General features: G+C 42.7%; 1 protein-coding gene across 2 annotated transcripts in view; it reads right to left on the bottom strand.

Moving 5' to 3' along the window:
* bcan (brevican) overlaps positions 1 to 6,410 on the bottom strand; it is a 41,076-nt gene extending 34,666 nt beyond the window's left edge. For both annotated transcript variants that reach the window (XM_033639816.2, XM_078171326.1), the window contains exon 1: positions 6,273 to 6,410. In XM_033639816.2, the coding sequence (XP_033495707.2) occupies positions 6,273 to 6,277 (5 nt within the window). In that variant the 5' untranslated portion in view covers positions 6,278 to 6,410. The remainder of the gene's footprint in view (positions 1 to 6,272) is intronic.
* Between the last annotated feature and the right edge of the window lie 10,587 nt (positions 6,411 to 16,997).

Below are 16,997 nucleotides of genomic sequence, written 5' to 3'. Positions count from 1 at the left end.
ACGCGACAAATAAATGATTGATTGATACTGTTGGTTTCATTCTAAGCTTTCAGACATACTGTTTTAGCATACTAAATAGCATGTTAGTATGGAATTTGTGGACGCAGCCTCAGAGAGTTCACACACCCCCATAAAGCTGAACACAGCCTCTCTTTTCTTCCGTCTTTCAGGTTTGAGAATGGGGTCCAGAACCACTCGCTGAGCCATCGTTGGGTCAACTTCCCCTGCGCTGTACCCCTCTGCTTTCTCACAGCGAAGGACCGCTGCCGTTACCCTTTTGCCCCTCTGCAGCTCCTCCATCACACTAACCCACCAGTCCCACATCGCACCACCTCGAATGACTCGCTCTGCCCATCTCCAGGGGCAACCCAAACCCCCCTGACAGACACACTCTGACAGGAAGCAAGGAGCAGCCGGGGAGGGCTGGAAGCAACGGAGACCTCTCAGAGAAAAGAGTGGCAGAGAGGAAGAAAGAGACTCCGGACTCCGTACAGCATGACTGAGTGCTGAGAGAGACGTTAAGTTCACAGGAATGATTTGGAACGATTCAACAGTCGGCCTCGAGCAGCAGCAGCAGCCATGTCTTATTAGCTGAGAGCGGCTGACTGTGTGTGCCGCGGGGCAAAACTTTTAAAGAAGTGACAAAAGCCATAAGTTATAAAACTCAAGTGTGTGTATTTGTGTGTATGTATTTCTGTGTGTGTGTGTGTGTGTGTGTGTGTGTTGCAGTCTGCGTGCCGCAAGCTGATTAGGCAGAATTGCTGTGAGCTTTAAAGGCTTATACCTCAGACATGGTGACAAAAAAAACAACACAGCTCAGGTCTGAGCTCATTATTTAGTTTGAGTCACATTTCAGAGGAAACTTACTGATGCTACTGCAGAGGAGCTTCACCCTCTGTTAGTATAACCAAACTGTGCAGCAGTCACAGTGACCTGCATGACCTGCGGCCCCCGCTGAGGGCCGACTGCACCGTCACTCACTGAGAAACCAAAACTAATTAGAGTTAAAACCACACCACCTGAAGAGTCACCCCCTTTACATGTGTAATCAGAACAGGTGTCTGATAAGAAATTTAGAAATGAGTCCCTCTATAATTATTTCTACAAGATAGAAATCACTGTAACCAGGGGGAGAGACTAACAGCTCAGTCTGATGCAAGCAGTATGAAGACACAGCAGTGTTTTAATGGACTCAGATCTGAGCTGAACCAGCATTTTATCATCTCAGACAAGTAGGAGTTAGAGGTCTCATGTCCAGAACAACTCCTTAATGCCTTCATCTCCAGCAGGGTGGACTGCTGCAACTGCCTCTCATCTGCTCTTTCAAAAAAGACCATTAAAACAACTTCAGCACAGTCAGAACGCTGCCACCAGAGCTGCAACAACAACTAAGAGAACAGAGCATAAACTTTTGCACCCTTCAACCAATTGCAAGAAACATCTGGGCATTGTACATTTCTACAAATCACAGATACATTATGTTTGCATTATAATTAGCATAAAATGCACGTTTCAACAACACTATTGTTAACGTGTGGTAAGGTTTAGGCACAAAACCACATGTGTGGTTAGAAAAAGCTCATGTTTTGGCTCAAAATACACAGTTTTGGGGGCACAATCCCCGCTGGAAACGCAGCAATGTCTCAGTAAAAAACAACCGCTTTTGTTGTTCGTTGGTCTTGAACAGTGGTCTGCAGTTTAGCAGGCGTCCCACCATCCACCATCCCCTCTATCAATTCAAATAAAGAAATTTAATTTAAAAAAAATAAGTAAATAAATAAAATAAACGACCCGAAACACAATTAATGTCCAGGTATAGTTTAGTAATAAGATAACCTGAACTCAATAAGTGCAGTGCATGCATCAGTTAATCAAAGGAATCCGAGTTTTACATTTAAATTTTAAAGTTGCTTAAGCTGGGATGCGTTTAAGATCATCTGGACGTTGCCTTTAACCTTGTGCTGCATTATAGCTAAAAGCAGCTTCATCTTAGTCTGGCCCTCACCGATGCACCCTTCCTACCCAGGGGGCCGCACTAACTGAGGCATATTAAATGCCGCTGTACGCAACTGGATAGCACAATAGCCAATCAGAGCAACAAACAAGGTGACGTATTCATTGCACTAAGCCCCATTGGATTGCCGACCAGTGGGGCTAACTGATGTATTATGCTTTTGCATAACAGCAAATACGTCCTTCCTGGAAACGAAGGCTTCTAGGGCAGTCTTCTGTTCCTCTCTCATGGGAAAAGATAAGTGTAGTTGGCTTAGCGTTTCTTCCAGAGCTAAATTGAATGGACACGGTCCTTCGGCAGCTGCCATCTTGGCTGTTTACTTTTAGACTCCTACAGTGCAGTGTTGTCCTCATCATGTTACGCCCGCCCAGAGCCCGCCTCTGTCAGATAGACTGATCTGATTGGTCCGATGGCAATTCAACGGGCTCTGCTCGTCGGGGCCACATCCCCATGCAGAGCAAATTCGAATTTGCTAGGGGCGGGGCATCTGGATTTCCAGGTTAGCTTCATCTTGTTTGGTTCTGAGATCAGAAATCTGCTTAGTGTACATTTCTGCAAACCATGTATGTTATATTTCATATGTATCATATTAATGTTTCCAAAGTGATATAGTATATGAGGTGACTTTGTCATCAGGAAGTGGAGGGTGGTGAACTGGTGAATAGCGTAACACTGAGGTGAGACGCCTACGAAGCTGCAGGCCACTGTTTGAAACCAACAAACAACAAAACCAGTTGTGATTTAGCTGTGTGGCCAGCAGCTTTTTGAACACCAAATCTGGGTGTTTTTTAGCAGCTAGTGTTTTCAGCGGGGATAGTACCTTGAAATCTGGGTATTTTAAGCCAAAACATGATCTTTTCGTAGCTGTAACAAAGTCGTTTTTGTGCTTAAATATAACCTACTTAATAACGTAAAAATGGAACCTATCTGTGGTGTATTGAAACGTACAATGCCAACATTTTTTTTGCCAGTTGGGCTGGAAAATGACACTATGAGAGCACTGAGAGTGAACCAGAACAGTAAAGTTGAGGACCAGACAGAAAACCTGTGAGCTGAGACTCCCTATACAGCTCAGTACAGCTGAAAAATATTGATTGTAGCCTCACATAAAGGTGCTACACAAATAAAGTTGCAGTGTCTTGCCTTGATTTTGTTTTTTGTAAACCTCAGTAAAGGGTGAGCATCCACAGTGACCTGCCTTGCCTTGAATCAAACACACTATCTGACTAAAGCACATACAGGAAGCAGCAGCAGCGACCCACAGTCTGACACCGGCACACCTTGAGGATAGAAACAGAGGGCTCAGCCTGCCACGTACGTGCCGCAGCAAGCGAACATTTTGACTCATTTTGACTTGACCAGCGGGCTTCACTTCAGCTGATTGACTGTAGAAACAGGTAACATGCTTTACATTCTAAAACCAGCTACCAGTGATTTAACCAGCTGGGGTGCAGGTTCACACCAGTTCACACCACTGCAACTTTTCTCTGCAAAGTTCTTAAACCATTTCCTCCCATCACGAATCATTGGTCTGAACCGGTCTTTAGAATGAGCTGTTTATATCTACATAGGGAGCAGGTCCTCGTCTGCCAAGATCACCATGTTGCACTGCCATGTTTCTACAGTAGCCCAGAACAGACAAACCAAACACTGGCTCTAGATGGGGACACTGTAATTTTTGAGTTAGCCACTGTAGTTAGCAGCCCCTCTGAGACAAGAACATTGGAGATGCACTGATTTGTAAACATGAAGCTTTATTCCGGGTTTTTACCTGTTTAAATCACCTGGTCTGTTTGTTCTGGAGAGGAAGAGACCGCAGTTCCCGGTCCTAACCTCCTGAACAATGACCAGTGAAGGTATTCTAACCAGGATAAGTTTTAGCTGGTTGAAATCTGCAATCCTCACTGTGAGATGCAGCTAAATACCCCTAAATCTGACACACACTTTCTTTGATCAGTGGTAAATTAAGGTAAAATAGCAGCTAAGACTTTCTGGTATTTAAGTCCCTTTGTGTGAATATAAATCTAAGGAGAGCTGCAGTACATATTTTTAAATGTTTTCAAGAAACAGCTCAGCAAGAATTTTCTCAGCTGTTCCATTGAAACCAGGACAGCTTTTGTCTTTTGTGAATATGGCGTTTTCCTGAGAAAGAATCTAACATGGAATGGAATCAAAATAGCCCAATCTTTAGGCTACTATTCTCTCCTCACTGGGGGGGATCTTACTTTCACGCCCAGTCTGGAGACCTGAAGGTGTCCATACTTTTGCAAACATTCAAGGTGAGAACAGGCTACACAACTTTAATGATCTGAGTCTGTCTCACAATTTACCATGTTCATCTTTTTTTCTGTATCTCTAACTGCGACCCACGATGAAAACATCTGGAATATCATGGAACACTCCACTTACAGTCCAACAAGAGCATAAAAAAGGTTTGCTTTCTCAACTATAATCAATCTTTTGGTGTATTTCGTATAAAGCTCTCTCCATTATACATGTAAGGACTGAGTTGCTGTTGATGCTAAAAACCAAGGGACTGGTTGCACAAAACACCTTAAGTTTTTTCTTTAAGTATGACACTTAGAGCTTCATTTCTCCTTAGCTGACACAGCTGAACAAAATCCCTTGAAAGGTTTTCTTAGCTGAGGAAAATGTTAACCCATTCACTGTATTGAGGGAGATTTTATAGCAATAAAACTTCCCATGGAGATTGTTTGTTTGGACTCACGCTTGTGATGTCTGATTTCATCTCACAAAGTCGGCTTATATTAGATGGTGAAAAAAATGGCAGAGGAAAAGAAGACAAGAAAACCACATTGGTCAGAGGAGGAGAAGGTAATACTTCTAGAGGATTACGATCATAGAAAGCACAAACTATGAAGTAAATTTGATCGCTAAAAAAACAGAAAACGACTGTAGGAAGAAAGTGCGACAAAATTTAATTCAGTCAAATCTAAAGTGTAAAATCAGAACACTCTTCTCGTCTCATTTGTCACAATAAACTTGTTCCAGGGATTCCGTAAGTGTAAGACCAAGACAAGGAGAAAAACAAACACTTAGCCTTCAGGAGTAGACTTAAGGGTGTTTTGTGCAACCAGTTTTATTTTGAGGAAACCTTAACCAGGACTTGTGTCAATTTTATTCATAGGACCTTCCTTACTCATTCATCGTCTGCACCTTGTGCTCAGATGGACTTACAGGGACTTTCATGCATATGTACTGACAATGCCAGGATGTGAGGCTTTTTTGGAGCAAGGTGTGTGCTAGTCTATCTGATGTGTGATGTACATGTGCCATGTTGTCCCACTGCGCTAGTGTGAAATGGTACCTCCTCCTTAAATTTAACGTGTTTGAATAGACATGTTCTTCTATTTCATTATTTTTTCTGTCTTCTGTCTGATGTTGTTCAGGGAGCTTGTTATTAGTTTTCCTTTTTTTACCATTTGAGGTGGTTTAGTGAGAAATTTGAAATTCAATCAACTTTAATCATAAAAAACATGTTTGAACAGATGTGCTCTCCTAACGGGCATCACTGCAGCCAAAAAGATGCTGGCTCTATGTTGGAAATCTCCTCTTACAGTTACAAAAGCTCAATGGATCGACACACATATAATTAATATATGTATATGATATGCATGGTGCTAGCTTGTGCTATGCTTGTTTATATTTGAAGACAATAAAATAAAATAAAAAAGTTAAAATAAAATATTAAAGTTAATCACAAAAAAGCATCAACAAGTAGCCAACAGTGTCTACAACACTTAAAACAGCTCCACCTCTAACAGCCACAACAGCAAAAGTCTTACATATTCATGCATTAACAATAATAATTCATTCACATAATGTATACAGTAATATAACTCTGACAGAAGCCAATCTGAACACTATGAGGAGCCTATATTTTAATGGCACTTTTACTTTAAACGTGGAGTATTTTTATATTCTGGAAAATCACTAATCTAACTTTGATACAGGACCTCAGTACTTTATCACCACTGTCCATCATGTCTGCAGAAACACTCAGTGATGCTGCAGCAGCTGAGATGCTGTCACTGTTACTTAAGATCTGGACGCGCCGCCTAATCACACACATGTCACGTGTTCCTTATGATTGATGATTATTCAATTGGGATCATTAACAATTAAACGATCCAAAACGAGTAAAAGGTTGATCAAAGATGGAGCCAGTGTATTATCCACGGCGCAACAAAGGATAAAGGCAAATAAATTTGAGAGATGATGTAAAAGATTTTCTTACTTCATCTTCCTCAGGCTCAGCTGTCGGTGTATGTCTGCAGAAGTTGCTCGTGTCCTCGCGGAGCCTCCGGGCAGGTGCAGGTGCAGGTGCAGGTGGATCTTTGTGTCTGTGTTCCGACCGAAGGTCCTTCAGCAGCCTCTCAGAGCTGGAGCGACACAGGAGCTTTGACTTGTGTCCGTATCGACCGCCGCGAGCAGAGGAGGTGAAGAGAGGAGAAACTGAGCAGAGGGCAGTGTTTAAAGACCTGCACCTCCTCCTCCTCCTCCTCTTCCTCCTCCTCCTGCTGCCTGGAAAATCATAATCCTGCTGAGGTAGAGGGCAGGCTGAGAGACGAACAAATGGAAGGTGCTAATCAATCATTTTGATATTTTCTGTTCATATATGTGGAGCTAAGTGGGCTACAGTTTATGCAGAACTCCCCAAAGTAATCTGATATAATGAGGTGTGTTGTGCATTGACCTTGAAGTGCCCTATTTTAGGTTCAAGAATAAATCACAATTAAAGCGGCAATAGGGGATTTTTTATGGCCACCAGGGGGCAGAGGGGCAAACAAACAGTTGCCAATTTACAACTCCAGCAGCAATGTTAGCATTCATTAGCAGACGTCTGTTTCTGTCAACTTACTGTAAAACATAAACAACAAGGAAAAAAAAAAATAGACGTTTACACATAATTGTGCTGGTTTGCTATCGCATTTTGCAATTTTGTGGCTTATAATTTTAAAGGTAAGGTCTCAAAATTAACACCCATCAATATTAGCTCAAAATAACAGGGTCTTTATTGTGGTAACTTGATTTTATTCACATTTCTTTCCACCTTCATTTAGTAAGTAAGTAAGTAAACTTGTATTTATATAGCACCCTTCATAGTACGCGCAAACAGAGTGCTTAACAGTACAAACAATAAAACCAGTTTAATCAGTCACAATAAACATGCAACTGAAACATTCAAGAAAACATACACACAATGCATATGGCAATGCAAGGTCAGTGCATGTAGAGTAATAAAATACACAAATAAATAAAATTAAAAATAGAACATGATCACATGGCACTGCAGAGCCAGAGGAAATAAGGTAGACAAGCTGAGAGAACAACAGAAAGCGGCATATAAAACAGTGGATACGGCCTAAGGGGGCGATCACACAGAAATGAGACGCTAGAGACGCGGACGCTTCAAAGATGCTTGAAACGCTGGAAGCGCTTATTCAATGCGCGCTAGCTACTGCCGTCTGATGCTCAAAAAGTTGAAAATTTTTAACTTTTCAGCATCTACGCCCATCTAAAAACGCGTCTAAAAAGACGCTGGAAAAATGGCCATCTAAAAAGATGCTTGAACGCCAGTCAGACGCGCCATATCATAGGAAAACAATGGTTTTACTGGCGTCGCATTTCTAGCGTTTCATCTCGGTGTGATCGCTCCCTAACACTCAAAAGCTAGTCTGTACAGGTGAGTCTTTAACTGTCCCTTGAAACTATTCACTGACACTTATCCTGCTGGGGGTCACAGGGGGGGCTGGAGCCTATCCCAGCAGACACTGGGTGCGAGGCAGGGTTCACCCTGGACAGGTCACCAGACTATCACAGGGCTGACACATAGAGACAGACAACCATTCACACTCACATCCACACCTATGGACAATTTAGAGTCACCAATTAACCTGTATGTCTTTGGACTGTGGGAGGAAGCTGGAGTACCTGGAGGAAACCCACACTGACACAGGGAGAACATGCAAACTCCACACAGAAGGAACCAGAAACCCTCTTATTATAAGACACCATAATGAGATAAAGTCTTCAATTTATTAATTGCTCCATTATTGAATACGCCTCAGTAGATCTCGACAACCCAATCGCCAGAGTAAATGCTGGCATTGTACGTTTCTGCAAACCACAGATATGGGACATTTGTACGTTATTATGTTGTGGATATGTTGAAACTTTACACTTCAACAATGGTGTGGTTAACGTGTGGTTGTGTTTAGGCACCACAACCACTGTATTATGGTTAGTGTAAGATCATGCTTTGGCTTAAAATACCTGGTTTTTGGTGCCTCATCCCGGCTGGAAATGCCACTTACAATTTTGGTGGCACAATCGCTGCTGGAAATGCCTCTCATGTCCTGCTAAAAGCCAACCAATATTGATGCCGCAATCGTGGCTGGAAATCCTGCTGACTTCTTGCTAGAAAGACCCACTTTTGGTGACATAATCACGGCTGGGAATGCCGCCAATGTCTCAGTAAAAAGCCACCAATTTAGTTGCCATAGTAACAGCTGAAAATGCCACCTGTGACGCTCAAATACAAACAATTTTGGAGCCATCACCTGCATTTGATGCCCAAATTACAGCTGGACTTGTCTCAGTCTTGCTAAAAAAAAACATTTGGTTTTGGTGCCACAATACAGCTGGAAATGCTGCTGTTGTCTTGCTAAAAAAACAACCAATTTTGATGACACAATCATGGCTGGAAATGCTTATGTCTCGCCAAAGAACACCTGGTTTTGGTGGCACAATTGCCACTGAAAATGCTGCTGATGTTGTACTAAAAATAAACATGTATTGGTGCCACAGCCACAGCTGAAATTGTGGCGTGTGTCGTGCTAAAAACAAACTGCTGATGTTGATATGATACGTATAAAATGTAGAAAATGTAACTAATCTGTGTAGGCATAAATGTACAGTGCCAACATTTTCTTCTTGCAACTGTGCTGGTCTCCACCAACTCTTAAGAAAAATCTGTCTCTTCAGCTTTTTAGAGCTTTGAATATGAATCTTGGAATTGACAACAGTAGAAAATGTATTCAGTCCCGTTGGTTGAATCTGGACATGGCAAAAGCATTTTAAAACATGTTGTTCTTTTCAGTAAACCTGGTCTGAAACATCCATCAAAGCCAACTGGTGTCCCAGAAAGACAGCACAGAGACTTTTAATTCCTCCTCTGCAGTTTTCATACGTATAAGAAAGAAAGACAGCACAGAGACTTTTAATTCCTCCTCTGCAGTTTTCATACGTATAAGACTCTTTGTGTTTCTGTATATGCTGATCCTGCTTCCACCCCACACTGTGCTCTCGTATGTACTGTATGTGTAAGGTTAACTGCCAATGTGCAAAATGGACAAATTCCTGATGGCTCAGCAGTGGGTAATAAAAGCCGAATTATGCACATGTGGTCGTTGCTGGGCCATGACTAATATGATGTGTGCATGGAAAGGGTAATCTGCAGAGTCAAGCTCCCAATAACTTGACCCAGGGGGTAATAAAATCCATGAAATCCATAGTGTATTGCCTAATGAGACTAACGGCACTCTTTCATGTATTTCAAGGACTTATTAATACAGCAGGTGAACACTTAATCTTCTTTCATTTCAAATGTCAGGAATAGAATTTAAATCAATAACGTGGAGGTGCATTTAACAAAGGTCTAAATTACAAAAAGGATCAGTGAGTCGAAAAGATGTTTCTCATTTTCATGTTATTTGGCCTCAAAAAATGAAGGAGAAAATCTTGTTTTTGACATGTTAACACACCCACAGAAGAAAATCCAAAGCCTCTTTTGGTTTTAAAGCTCTAGCTTTTACTTATGGAGCTAATAACAGGGCATCAAATCAAATTACTCACATTATTGCCCATGCACAAGGAGATTTAGGAGGGATAAGCAGTATGGTTTAATCTAGACTTAAATCACATGTTGCTTTGCAATATTTTTTTGCTCAACCTTGTCTGTGGCCCAAAGTATGAAGAGGTCCAAGGTTACTTGGTGACTGAAGGGCTTCACATGATGACTAAAGGCCTCAGGATGGTTCAGGTAAAGTGTGTCTGATCTTCAAGATGAACTGAGGAGGGCTGTTCCACAATATTTGTAATTTTCTGAAACACACTGTGACAATCACGTCTACTTTATGCAGCAATTATCCAAGTGTGCAGAGGTGATCCTGGATGTTTTATATTAACAGGGTACTGGATTTAAAGAAAGCAACCAAGCAGCGAACTCTGGCTGAAAAACTGCAAGTCAATCCCCATAGACCCCTGTGTTAAATGCCCAACTTTACGGCAGAATTAACAAGCAACATGCATGTTTTTGCTGATATTACGTGATTGCACCTGAGCGAGGAAAGAAAAGGTAGGACTGAGGAATAAGGATGACAGGACACTCCCGTCTCCCCTTGCATTACCTTCCCTAACCTTCCCCTTGATGTAGAGAGATACAGTGAATTTAACTGTATGTTGTGGGGTGTATGTAATGCAAAGTGTCTGGTTGTTTGCATGATATGGGGTGCTCTCGGGTGGTGGGCATGTGCACAGAACTGTATATGGAGTCTACTCAGCACATGATCACCCTGCTGCTTATTGGATTCAGTGCAGCTGCAGCCTTGTTAAAAACACCTGTGCACTGTATGGGTGAAAAATGGCCACGAGTGTGACAGTCTGTCTGGCGTTGCTGAACTCAGATTCACTCCTCGCTATCCCAGAGCTCTAGCCTGGAAATCCAGACCCAATCCAGACAGATTTAGGGTCTGGCTATGAGTAATGCAAATGGCCCAACTCAAGGGGCGGCACCAAGCATGCATTTGAAAATATCATTGCATGCCATTGGCTAACACTACGACCAATCAGAACAATACACGGGGTGACGTATCCAGAGTTTAGCTACCAGCGGAGCTAACTGGTAGATTAGACTCTTGCCGTATCCGGTCAGCAAAACAGCAAAAACATCCTTCTTGCAAAGGAAAGATTTGAGCGCCGTCTTCTGTTCCTCTTTTAGAGAAAAAGCCAAGTCTAACTCGTTCATTGTAGCGGCCAAAGCCATTTCAAACAACTGGTGTTCATCTGTAGCCATCTTGCAATGTTTACTGACTGATTCCGGACATCGTCGTCACAGCGCTGTCGTCATCTGTTTAGCTCGCCTCTGGCCCGCCTTTATCAGATACACCGATGTGATTGGTGCAGCTCAGCTCCAACAGCATGGGTAATGAGCATCATTACTGATTGCCAGAGTGACTCGCTGAGCAAATTCTAATTGTGCTCTCGCGAGAACTCTGGATTTCCAGGGTACCAAAGCTCCACTCTCTCATCCAAATATGGTCACTTCTCAATCTGTGATGGCACCCAGTCAGTTCAGACAAAATTGCTCATGGGATGAATAAGCCAAAAAGGTCTTCTAGCTTCCAGGTTTGCTTCTGCCTTGTGCAGCACAGAGCACATGCTCACCGTCAGCCCATAGATTTCACATTAGAATGACGTCACCATAGACTTTAAATTTATGGATGAGCTACTGTGACTTCACCCACTGGTTCATGGACTCCCATTTGGAAGCCTCAAATTTGGCATTACAGCTGTTGCCATCTTGGTTTTTTGGAGACAGAGGTGACCAAATTTGGACAAGAGGGTGGAGTTGTGGAGGAGCGACAGGTGGATCTGACTGAGAAGCCGAGGACACTATCGGCAGACGGCTTGTCACTCAAAGCTGCCCCACCCCTAAGTATGTGTAACTTTGAGCCTTAAAAAATTGTAAACAGTGGATTTATATAGAAATTCATCCTCCATACAGCTGTCATGACTGTTGAATTAGCTATAGAGTCTTATCTGCCAAACAGTCTTCATGAATATTGCGAAAAGTAGTGAAGGTGTAAAGGCCCGTACACACCAAGCCGACAGTCGGCCATCGGTCAGTGTTGGGCCGTCGGTGAGCATCTGACGGCGTAGCCAGTGCGGTGTGTTCTGCACCGTCGGTCCCCGTTGGCTTGTATTCGTTCCGCTGATTTAGCATGTTGAATCAGCGTCAGAGATGACACAGTTCATCAGTGAATGAAATCACTCTGATTGGCAAACTGAGGTGAGGAAAGTAAACAAAGAGCTAAAGTCCAGAAAGAGTGAGATCGAAACAAACCTGTTACATAAGGTAAGATTATTTTTCTTAAGCCATTGAGCTCTTCAGCAGAAACATTTCCTGATGGTTTGTGTATTGCTCACTGTCTGGCGCACAGTAAATATGCTCTATTCTTTCAACATTGGATTGTGTTGTTAATGTGCTAACTAGCGTCAAGATGGTCTTCTGGTTTCCCTTTTTGAATGACGATTACAGACGATCACCGTCTGCTGGCGTGGAGAGTTATTTCCTCTCATGTAGGCGCAGAATGTAAGTGCTAGTTGGCCATCAGCTGTAGTTTTTGCAGTGTGTCCATGTGCAACTTTCTTGCCGAGACACAATCACGTGAGGTGACGCAGCAGTCGGCTTTAGTTGCTGCTAGTTCTCTGAAGTCGGTTTGGTGTGTCTGGACCTTAACACAGCACCTTTGTGAGATCAAATGTGAGTTGTTCAGTGATGAAGAACTTCGGTGGGACTGCTTGGTGACAGTGGCCTACATCTTGTGTCCTGACCTGAACCTGCGCAGCCCTCAGCGACATGCTGGCTCTCTAAATTGGCTCACAGTCATCAAAACTTTGGGACTCCCTGCTTTAAACAGATGGAAGAGGAAAGCTTTTATTATGTTAACAAAGGCTTTTAATGATCTTCAGCCAACTCTACAGTTCGGCTGTGGTTCCAGGTTTCTGCTGTGTGGTTTATCCCCATCTTCTATTGAGTACCTAGAGCACTGTGGAGCTCACAGCTGAAGTATTTCTAGTTCAGGAGATTCCATTGCCTCCTTTGCCAGCTACTTAGACTGTGACCATCAGATGCTTTGGCATCCTCTGCTGTGATACTGAGGGGGTCTCAGCTGCTGCTTTGGACAACACACAAAGAAACACTGGACTTGTCTTTACCTCAGGACACATCTCATTGCTCCATTCTAGAAACTCTAGAATATCTTTTCTATCAAAGACCTGCACACACGCTCACACAAACTAACACTTTCTTTAAAGTCCTTGACACTTTCAGTCGTACCTGATTTAAAATGAGAAAGTGCTGCTGAATCATGGCTGGTGTCGGAGCCGAGTGTTGCCTCTGAGCTTTTGGTGGGTTTCTTCCTCTTTAATGAGCCTCTCTGTGCCAGCAGTCGTGTCTGGTGTGGCTTTTTCAGGAAGGATGCCATGCTGTATAATTAATGAGCAGGTGTTGAATTCACAGCAGGGAAATAGTGCTGATCGCTCACCTTTAAGGACAAACACTTTGCCAGAGGATACAGGAAGTGGGGCAGAGTGAGACTCTGATAGAGCCGTATGTTTACACCAGTGTGTACGAAGACTCCATGATGAAGCTGTCTGAGGAGCGAGGTCAGTCCTGGACAGAACAGGATATTAACACCAGACAAGTCAAATATTTGATCTTCATCTTAATTAGTCTAGTTTCTGAAAGCATTGACACAGATAAACACTGTGGCAGGCACACATTATAGGGTGCATCCCAAGTCTCTTAAATCGCATCCACGCTTCCTTTCCTTGTGTCTTTTCCTTGCATCTTAGTCCCTCTCACCAGGGATGCATGAAGAGATGCAAGGAAACCATGCTAGGAGAGAGGAAATGAGGAAATATGTCTTAAGAGAAATGAGACGTCCTTTCCTCTTAAAGTGTCATGTGAAGCGATGTCCATTTCTGGTGACAGTGTCAGCTGATCACAGTTGGATCAGCTGTCAGTCAGCTTTAACAGCTGTTTATGTCTGCACACATGCACTGTAGAGATGCACCGATCCAGCTTTTTCAGTTTCAATACAGATCCCGATGCTGTGGCTTTGAGTACCAGCCGATACCGATCCGATACCATGGTTGACCTAAAAAGCTATATACCTTTACATGTAGAACAGAAAAGACTCGAGGCATCAGGCAGTGATGACTACACAGTTCTTTCCTGAGATAAAATGAAACAAGATGAAACAGATTAATCTACATCTACAGTCAAGCTTGATTGGAAATGACACAGGCGTCTCCCAGAAGATAATAAGACGATGTGCAAGAGGCATCATTGTGAAAAAAAAATTTCTCAGCTTTTATTTACATTTGAACAAAAAGTGGCATGTCCAAAATTATTCATACCCTTCTCAATAATCAATAGAAAAGCCTTTATTGGCTATTACAGCAATCAAACGCTTCCTATAATTGCTGACCAGCTTTTTGCATGTCTCCACTGGTATTTTTGCCCATTCATCTTTAGCGATGAGCTCCAACTCTTTCAGGTTTGAGGGTCTCCTTGCCATCACCCTGATCTTTAGCTCCTTCCACAGATTCTCAATTGGATTCAAGTCAGGACTCTGGCTGGGCCACTGCAAAACGTTAATGTTTTTGTCCGCTAACCATTTCTTCACCACTTTTGCTGTGTGTTTTGGGTTGTTGTCGTGCTGAAATGTCCACTGGTGCCCAAGGCCAAGTTTCTCTGTAGACTGCCTGATGTTGTTGTTGAGAATCTTGATGTATTGCTCTTTTTTCATGGTGCCGTTTACTGTGATTAGGTTTCCCGGTCCATTGGCTGAAAAACACCTCCAAAGCATTAGGTTCCCACCACCATGTTTGACAGTGGGGATGGTGTTCTTAGGGTTGAAGGCTTCTCCTTTTTTTATGCCAAATGAAGGATACATCATTGTGGCCAAACAATTCAATTTTTGTTTCATCTGACCATAAAACAGAAGACCAGAAGTCTTCTTCTTTGTCCAGATGAGCATTTGCAAAGGCCAAGCGGGCTTTTGTGCGCCTTATCTGGAGAAGTGGCGTCCTCCTTGGTCTGTGTCCGTGGAACCCAGCAGTGTGCAGTGTCCGTTGGACTGTCTGCCTTGAGATGTTGCCACCAGCAGAGCCCAGATTCACCAGGATGGCCTTGGTGGTGTAATTTTTGTAATTTTTTTGAGATTTTCCACAGTGCGGAACATCTTATATTTTTTAATAATACTTTGCACTGTAGCCACTGGAACTTGAAAACATTTAGATATGGCCTTATAGCCCTTTACTGACTTGTGAGCAGCCACAATGCGCAGCTGCAGGTCCTCAGTGAGCTCCTTTGTCTTAGCCATGACTGTCCACAAACCAACTGCAGAGAGCTGCTGTTTTTCACCTGTTGAGTTGATTAAAACAGCTGTTCCCAATGAATCAGGGTAATTAGGATGCTTTAGAACAGCCTGGACTATTTGGAATGGTATAGAACTTTGGATTTTCCCATAGACTGTGACAGTTTGCAAAGGGTATGAATAATTTCGGGCTCGACTCTACATCTTGTAACTCTTGAGACAAGTGTTTGCTCACTTTCTCGTACATTTCCGACAATGCGGTCTCGGAAAAATATTCACGCAACGGCAAATTCTACCGTGGCTCCAGGTGATCCAGTAAACGTTGGAAGCCCACGTTTTCAACAACTGTCATTGGTTGTCCATCCAAAACAATGTACTCCAGCACTTTATCAGAAATTTTCACAGCTTTTGCGCTATTGCTGGGGAATTTCTCTCTTCTTTGCAGCGCATCTGCTAACGTTAACTGCTGTGCAGTATTACCTCCTGCTCCTTTCGACCTGCTCAACTGCTGGAACTCTTGGTGCTGCGTTTGGTGATGTTTTTGTAGATGCTTTGTTAAATCAGTGGCATTATACTTGGTGGTACTACCACCACCCCTAGCAACATTCACTTTGCAGACATTACAAAGTGCGGTCGGGCTTGTTGGACTGTTCAGTGTGAAACACCTCCACACAGCAGATTCTCTCCTTCGCTCCATGACGTATGACGTAGCTCGCGTCACAATAGATTTAAAAGGAAAGGATCACCTCAGGTATTGGTTGCATTTTACAATACCCGATCCATCTATTTTGATGATATCAGGGCTGATATTCGATCCACATATCGGATTGGTGCGTCCCTAGTGCACTGTGCTGCTCATACTAATAAAGGCACAACGTTCTCACTGGCTTAGCAGCAGTGTTTTCTCTGTTTAACCAACATCTACACATGAATAACCTGCGTTCTGTATTCACACTGAGTCCTGCTCAGAGGCACAGAACGCCTATTATATATTCAGCATTTGCATCTGTATTGATATTCTGATTGTGAATTCATTGTTAACTAACCCAGATTATGATTATGGTGTCTTTTCAACACTGGATATTATGTATTAGGCTAAATGTTTCAGGGAAAATGGAAATTCTGCAACTCATTAAAACATACGCTCAGGAATCATCAGCCTCACGTGTGACTAAATGGAAATGACGACACAAGATGAACCAAGTGTTTTATGCTATCACACACACACACACACACACACACACACACTCTCTCTTTGATTTAAAGTGTATTTATAATAAATGTCGAGGTCGTGAGAGGAAAAATCTGTCTAATTAAGAAAGTTGTCTGTGCTCCCTTTGTTGTTCAGACCTACAATTCACACAGCTGTTCAGAAAATAAATTAAGTATTAAACTTGGGAGTGATCTGTCTTCATTACGGTATGAAACTCCTGTATGATGTCATCTATCAGATCAGTCCCATTAGCTGAAGAGTCCAATCAATCTGTCAATCAACCAATCAATCAGCATCCTTGATCCTTGCTCCTCACAGCAAAAATAAGAGTTTTGAGATGGCTTTCAAAATGGTGCACCAGAGTGTCTTCTGGTTCAAGTGAAGATCAAGGAGCGAGGAAATATCAAATAAGAGACTTGAGACGCTTCAACAGTGTTTGTGTAATTATTCTCACTGCCAGAGGGGGGAGACAAAAGTCCTGCACTGCATGATACACACTGTTCATTTCACTCTGCGGACACAATTGGGTCGTAATTCAACAAGAAAATACACATTCAGACTTTGAACCAAAACCTTCGTA

The sequence above is a fragment of the Epinephelus lanceolatus genome, chromosome 10 (assembly GCF_041903045.1).
Source record: "Epinephelus lanceolatus isolate andai-2023 chromosome 10, ASM4190304v1, whole genome shotgun sequence".
NCBI lineage: Eukaryota > Metazoa > Chordata > Actinopteri > Perciformes > Serranidae > Epinephelus > Epinephelus lanceolatus.
Note: the sequence above shows the minus strand (reverse complement) of the source record. Positions and strands in the feature narration are given on the sequence as shown.